Raw genomic sequence first — 7973 nt, forward strand, 5'->3', positions numbered from 1 at the left:
AATCAATTTTTGTAAATAGTGAAAGGTGCGGGTCAAGTTTCAGTCTTCTACAGGTCTCCAGCCAGTTCACCCAGCACCATTTGTTAAATAGGGAGTCTTTCCCCCACTGAATATTTTTGATAGGCTTGTCAAAGATCAAATGGTGATAAGTAGCTGACTTCATCTCTTGGTTCTCTATTCTGTTCCATAACTACCACTCTGTTTTTGTGCAAGTACCATGCTATTTTGATCACTGTAGATTTATAGTATATCCTGAAGTCTGGTAATGTGATACCTCCTGATTTGGTTATTTCTGAGTAGTGTATTTGCTATTTGAGGTTTTTTCCAATTACATATAAAATGAAGTACTATTTTTTCAAGTTCTTTGAAGTATGACAATGGTGCTTTAATAGGGATTGCATTAAATCTGTAGATTGCTTTGGGTAGTATGGACATTTTAACAATTTTTATTCTTCCCAGCCATGAACATGGTATATTTTTTCCTTTGTTAACATCTTCAGCTATTTCTTTTTTCAGAGTTTCATAGTTCTCCTTAGAGAGATCTTTCACGTCCTTTGTTAGGTAAATTCCCAGATATTTCATCTTCTTTGACACTACTGTAAAATGAATAGAGTCTTTGTTTTTTCAGCTTGAGTATTGTTGGTGTATATAAAAGCTACTGACTTGTAAGTATTAATTTTTGTATCCTGAGATGCTGCTGTATTCCTTGATCACTTCTAAGAGTTTTGAGGTTGAGTCCCTGGGATTTTCCAGGTATAGGATCATGCCATCAGCGAAGAGTGAGAGTTTGATCTCCTCTGACCCTATTTGGATATCCTTGATCACCTTCTCTTGCTTGATTGTGATAGCTAAGACTTCCATTACTATGTTAAATAGCAGTGGAGACAGTGGGCATCCTTGCGTCGTTCCTGATCTGAGTGGAAATGTTTTCAATTTTATACCATTCAATATGATATTTGCTGTGGATTTGCTGTAAATGGCCTCTATCAGTTTAAGAAATGTCCCTTCTATGCCTATTTTCTTAAGAATTCTGGTTATGAAAGGATGCAGGATATTATCAAAGGCTTTTTCTGTGTCAATTGAGAGAATCTTATGGTCTTTGCTTTTTCTTTCATTGATAGGGTGTATTATATTTATAGATTTGAGTATGTTGAACCAGTCCTGTAACCCTGGAATAAAACCAACTTGATCATGGTATATAATTTTTTTGATGTGTTGAATCCTGTTTGCTAATATCTTATTGAATATTTTTGCATTGATATTCATTAGTGATATTGGTCTATAATTTTCTTTCTTTGTTGAATCCTTTCCTGTTTTGGGTATCACGGTGATATTTGCTTCATAGAATGTGTTGGGAAATATTCCTTCTTTTTCTATGCTTTGGAAAATGTTATATAATACAGGTACTAGTTCCTCTTGAAATGTTTGATAGAATTCGCATGTGAAGCCATCTAGTCCTGGACTTTTCTTTTTAGGGAGATTTCAGATTGATGATGCTATTTCAGTAGTTGATATAGGTCTATTTAAGATTTCTAATTCTTTCTGGTTGAGTCTAGGAAGGTGGCGTGCTTTCAGGTATTGGTCCATTTCCTTCAGATTTTCATATTTCTGGGAATAGAGATTTTTGTAGTAGTCATTGAGGATTTTTTGAATTTCTGAAGTGTCTGTTATTTCTCCTTTATTGTTTCTGATAGATGATATTAGAGATGTTACTTTTCTATTTCTGGTTAGGTTGGCCAAACGTTTATCAATTTTGTTAATTTTTTCAAAAACCAACTTTTTGTTTCATTGATCTTCTGAATGATCCTTTTGTTTTCAATTTCATTTAATTCTGCCCTAATTCTGGTTATTTCTTTTCTTCTGCTGGGTTTGGGTTTGGAACGTTCTTCCTTTTCCAGTTGCCTGAGGTAATCCATTAAGTTGTTGGCCTCCTCTGTTTCTGTTTTTTTTTTTTTTGGCTGGGGCTGGGTTTGAACCCACCACCTCCGGCATATGGGACCCGAGCCCTACCCTTTTGAGCCACGGGCGATGCCCTCTTTCTGTTTTCTTGATGAAGGCTTTCAATACTATAAATTTCCCTCTTAGGACTGCCTTTGTAGTATCCCACAGGTTTTGATAATTTGTGTCTTCGTTTTCATTTAATTCCAAAAATTTGGTGATTTCTTTCTTAATCTCGTCTTTGACCCACCTATCAGTCAACCTAAGATTATTTAGCTTCTATGACTTTGTTTGAGTATGGAGATTCCTATTGCTGTTGAGTTCAACTTTTATTCCATGATGGTCTGAGAAGTTACAAGGAACAATTTCCTCACTTTTAAATTTGCTGAGGTTAGACTTGTGTCCTAGGATATGGTCTATTCTGGAGGATGACCTGTGGTCTGATGAGAAGAATGTATATTCAATTTTATTAGGGTGAAATGTTCTGTAGAGGTCTGTAAAGTCCATTTGTTCTAGGGTCATGTTTAAGTCTAATATTTATTTGTTTAGTTTCACTTGGAGAATCTATCCAAAACTGTCAAAGGTTGTTAAAATCTCCAACTATTATAGTGCAGGAAGATATCAAGTTGTTCATATCCATTAGGGTCTGTTTATGAATTGAGGAGCATTCTGGTAGGGTGCATAAATGTTAATTATCGAAATCTCTTCATGTTGGGTGTTTCCCTTGACAAATATGTAGTGACCTTCCTTATCTTTCTTTATCTTTGTTGGTTTAAAGCCAATTGTATCTGTTACTAAAATTGCAACCCCGGCTTTCCATTTGCTGGTATTATACAAGTCCATCCCTTTACCCTGAGTCTATTTTGTCCTTTAAGGTAAGGTGTGATTCTTGTATACAGCAGATGTCCTGTCTGAGTTTATGTATCCAGTCAGCCAGCCTGTGCCTCTTAAGAGGACAGTTTAAACCGTTCACATTAATTGAGAGAATTGATAAGTCTGGTTGTGTTTTGGATGTCCAGTGGACATTTTTAATCCTTTTCACCACTGTGGAAGTTGGGTTTTGTTCAAAAAATTTCTGGGTGAGTTTACTTTGGAGGTAGAGCATTGCACTGGTGGTTGTGGAGGATGGGTCTGAGAATATCCAGGAGAGCTTGTTTAGTTATGGTAAAATTCTTCAACATGCGTATGTCATTAAGTATTTGATTTCTCCATCACAAATGAAACTCAGTTTAGCTGGATAGAGGATCCTGGGCTGGAAGTTGTTTTGTTTTAAGAGATAGAAGGTTGATGACCATCTTCTTCTTTCGGCTGAGAGATCTGCAGTTATTCTGATATTTCTCCCTTTGTAGGTGATGCTTTTCTTACGTCTGGTTGCTTGCAGAATTTTCTCCTTCATCTCCACTTTGGCAAAGTTAATTGCAATGTGTCTAGAAGATGTTTTATATGGATTGAATCTTGCTGGGGTTCTGAAACTGTCTGCTATCTGCAGTTCTGAATTTCTTGCAATGTTTGGGAAATTCTCCTCCAAAATCTCTTGGAGTAGAGCATCTGTACCTTTAGCAGCATTCTCTTCTCCTTCAGGAATTCCTATAAGACGAATGTTTGATCTTTTGCATGATCCCACAACTCTCTCAGGGAATGATCAGTTTTTGCTCTCCATTTGTCTTATCTCCTTAAGTGTTTGGGAACGTTCAAAAGCTTTGTCCTCAGTTTCAGAGATCCTTTCTTCTGCCAGGTCAACTGTATTAGTGAGGCATTCCACTGTATTTTGCAGCTCCTCAACTAACTTTTTCATTTCCTTGAGCTCTGCTATCTATTTTCTCATTATGTCTATATCTCGGGTGACTTGAGACAACTTTAGAACTACTCTTTGGGCTCGGCACCTATGGTCAAGTGGATAAGGTGCCAGCCACATACACCTAAGGTGGCAGGTTCAAATCCAGCCTGGCCCTGCCAAAACAACAATGACGGCTGCAACCAAAAAATAGCGGGGTGCTGTGGTGGGCACCTGTGGTCCCAGCTACTTGGGAGGCTGAGGCAGGAGACTCGCTTGAGCCCAGGAGTTGGAGGTTGCTGTGAGCTGTGATGCTGTGGCACTCTACCCAGGGGGATAGCTTTAGGCTCTATCTCAAAAAAAAAAAAAAAAAAACCCAAAAAACTACTCTTTGGAATTAAATTTCCATCTTTTCTTCCATTCTATTTATCTTATTTGCAATCCATATTCTGAGTTCAGTTTCTGACATTGCATTCTGACATTTCTTGTCTATGCATGGCATCTTCAGTTGTATCTCCTTTGTCATTTCTTGGAGAGGGTTGGTCTACTCTGGTTATTCATGTTGCCAGAGTTCTTCTGTTGAGTCCGCACCATGCTTATTTTCTACCATTTGGTTATTAGAACTGGTAGGGTGATTGAATTGGGGTTCCTGGGTAGTAGACATAGCCCCTTACCAAAGCCCTAGGCTTTGTAATTATGGTTTATCTCCTACAACCTTAAAAAGGCCCCTTTCAGAGTTTTGGCTGGAAACTCTGAGGACCTACTTGGTGAGATAGTGGAGCTCTGTTTTGATATCAGCCAACCTCTACCGTATCCTAAGAAACCGCCCTATTCTTTTTTTTTTTTTCTGCAATTTTTTGGCCGGGGCTGGGTTTGAACCCAGTACCTCTGGCATATGGGGCCTGCGCCCTACTCCTTTGAGCCACAGGTGTTGCCCGGAAACCACCCTATTAGATTTAAATCTCAACTGTGAAGAGATACAAACAGCTGCGGCGCCCAGCCCCCACCCTTCAGTTCTTTTCTACTACAGAACTTCAAAGTTCAACCTCAGAACGTCCCAGAGTAGACAGCCCCAGAATCCAACCAAATAGTCTCTGGCAGTACAAATCCTGCCCAACAGAGAGGGATTCAAGGACAATTCAAAACAAAGGGATTCAAAGCACAATTGGAGCCAGGAATCCATACTCCCACCTGCCAGACTCAGTCCACACTGTTGTCTGCTTCTCTGCTCACAGGCCCAGCTGGAGCTGTGTGTCTCGGTCCACACACAGCTAGCCTCTGGAGTAGGGTCTGGAGTAGTGCCTGCCAAACCAGGTGGAGTCAGGGGACCATGCCCCCTCTTGTTGGTCTCAGTCCACTGCCTGGCAAGCCTCTGTTTGCAGGCTCTGTTGGAGTCAGGGCACTGGGCCTCCTTTCTGGTCTCAGTCCACACATAGCTAGCCTCTGCTTGCCAGACCAGTTGGAGACAGGGGACCACGTCCCACTTGCCAGTCGCCACTGCCTGACAAACCTCTGTTTGCCAGCTCTGTTAGAATCAGGGTACCATACTTCGCCTGCAGGTCTTAGTCCTTACCTGGTAAGCTTCTGCTCACCCGCCCCACTGGAGGCAGTAGAGTACGCCCTAGCACTCAGGGCTTGCTTCACACCCAGTAAGCCACTGTTTGAGAGTTCTGTTGGAATCAGGAGACCATGCCCTTGCTCTCAGGTCTCAGTCCATGCCTATTAAGCCTCTGCTCGCAGGCCCTGCAGGGACCAACCTTGTCTGCCAAACTCTGTCCATATGGGGCAACCACTCTCCTGCTGTGGGTTCTGCACCCTGTCCTGCCAGGCACAGCCCAAACCAAGGGTCAACACTACCACTGGCCGGTCATAGTCATAACCAGGGTACTGCTCCTCCTCCCACCGAGTGTCCCTTTCTTCCCACACCCTCTTTTTTCCCCGTTAGTCACAGATTTCGTCCTCATGGTTGGTGATCCACACTATGCCCAGGTCTCTCATGACAAAACCAAACCCTCTCTGCTCTGCAGGGGGCAGAGCTTCAGACTGCCATGCTGGAGGGAAAGGGTAGACTGGGAGTTTGGACTTGTGAGGAAAAATATCTGTTCAGTTTTATGCGTGGTGAGGTGGTGTCTAGGTTCATAAGTGAGACCTCCCTGGAGAAAGAGACCTGGAGTTTAGTGGCTCTCTCCAGTGAGGTAAAATGAGAGGTCTTTTGTTCCCTGCTCATTTGTAGATAGCCTGTGGCAGGTCTCCTCATTGGGGGAGGGGTCTCCCGACCTCTAGTCAATAGGCTTTGTACCTGTAATTTGTTTTCTTGAATACTCTTCCTTGGAGTTACAGCTTGCCGAACTTCTTTCTTGGCTCAGCTCCCCTTAGTAAAGTCTGGTTCCATCCAGTTTTTCTTCCTTTGTTCAGGAACCTCTGAGGAGGGTTGCTACCAGTCGGCCATCTTCCCAGAATTCTCTCTGGATACCTTCTTTGAAGAAATGTGTATTCTTATTCTTTGCCCTTCTAAAAATGAGGTTTTTTATCTTTTGATATTGAGTTGTAATAGCTCTTTACTGTATTGTATTATAGATACAGTCCCTTATCAGGTATTATCATTTGAAAAAATGTTCTCCCATTCTGTGGGGGTTTTTTTGGTGGTGGTGGTGGTGGTGGTGTCCCTTTTTTTTTCTTCCTTGAGACAAGAGTTTCCCTCTGTTGCCCTGATATTCAACTGTTTGTCTTGAATAAACACCCTGGATTGTCAGAAGCCTTTGGTTAATTTCCAGAGTTCTGAACAAGTTGATTTTGACTAATTTTTCTGTTTTCTTGTCTTGTATGGGGGAGAAGATTTTCAAGCATTCTTATACTACTATTTCTATTGACATCACTTAGTGATGACATTTTAAAAAGGATTATGTTAAAGGTATTAAGTTTATTGCATTCCTCAAAAGCTATGAGATGTTATTAGAAGGTTTCTTCCTCTTATAGTTAATTTCATTAAATTAATAGATAAAAGAAAGGTGATGTTTCAGTCCCTTTACTTTGGCTAACTCAAGCACTTTTTCAAAGCTAAATATTACTATTATAAACCAATAGTTTAGATGCTTCTATTTCTTTTTTTCTCTTTGATATAGCAATGCTTCTATTTCTTTATTAAACTGCAAACCATTCGTTTTTCCATTTACACTTCAACTTTGTAAGACAACTTCGTTTTGTTTCCATGCCACCTATTTCAAACAATAAGGTTCCCCCTGCTCTGAAGAAGCTGGAACTCTTAGGAGACATAAGATATATACTTATTGTATCCAGTTGGTGGAATCAGGGGATTTGCAGAAAGAAGTAGCATCTGAGATCATAGGCTTACTAATGCTGGAGGTAAGATGGAAGGCAAAATCTTTTTGTTTTGGGGTAGTTTGTTTTGATTTATAATTTGTTGAGAGCAGGAAGACTTGCATAGTTCCTGTTCAAACCTAGCATAGTTCCTGTTTATAAGAGCTGTTACTAAACAAAAAGGTAGATGAATGGGCAAATTAACCACCTAAGTGTATACATTTAATTTCCGGTACCAATGACATAAATCTCTTTGAAGAGTTGACATATTTGAAAACATAAGGGAACTGGTGGAGGAATCCAACCTTTGAAGGCCTTTGCAGTTATAAGTATGTATCAGCAAAATTACTGCATCGGTTCTCTATGGGACCATTTTGGGGGTTCAGTATCAATTCAGTTATTTTATTATAGCAAAAGTCTTTATTTCTTGAAAGAAAACAACAATTGTTGGATTTCTGCATAAGATTTTTTGTTACCTCATTAACTTTTAGGCTCACCATTTTCCAGGACCGTTTTTGGTTGAATTAGCCAATGACTTTGTTAGTGCTGTCAAAGAAGGCAGTCTAGTAAATGGAAAATCTCTGGAGTTACTGCCTATCATCCTCACTGCCTTAACCACTAAAAAGGAAAATCTGGCTTATGGAAAAGGTAATTGTGTCTCAATTTTAGTGATTTTTATCTTTATTCACATAATTTTATTTCTCAGTGTATTTTGCATTTCTAGGTGAATTCAGTGGGAAAGAATGTAAGAAGCAGTTGATTAGCACCCTCTGTTCTGGCAGGTGAGTCTTTCTCCTTAATGTGTAGAACTTTTTTTTTTTTTGAGACAGAGCCTCAAGCTATCCCCCGGGTAGAGTGCCATGGCATCACGCTCACAGCAACCTCCAACTCCTGGGCTCAAGCAAGTCTCCTGCCTCAGCCTCCCAAGTAGCTGGGACTACAG

The 7973-nt window shown here is 40.3% G+C and overlaps 1 protein-coding gene across 1 annotated transcript in view; it reads left to right on the forward strand.

The window, feature by feature from the left end:
* The window catches only part of FANCI (Fanconi anemia complementation group I), an 88223-nt gene that overhangs the window by 15232 nt on the left and 65018 nt on the right, over nt 1–7973 (forward strand). The window contains exons 4-6 of the mRNA XM_012804413.2: nt 6945–7075; nt 7522–7678; nt 7755–7812. Of these exons, the coding sequence (XP_012659867.1) occupies nt 6945–7075; nt 7522–7678; nt 7755–7812 (346 nt within the window). The remainder of the gene's footprint in view (nt 1–6944; nt 7076–7521; nt 7679–7754; nt 7813–7973) is intronic.

This window comes from Otolemur garnettii, unplaced genomic scaffold, assembly GCF_000181295.1.
Source record: "Otolemur garnettii isolate 467f Iridium unplaced genomic scaffold, OtoGar3 scaffold00029, whole genome shotgun sequence".
In the NCBI taxonomy this organism is placed as follows: Eukaryota; Metazoa; Chordata; class Mammalia; order Primates; family Galagidae; genus Otolemur; species Otolemur garnettii.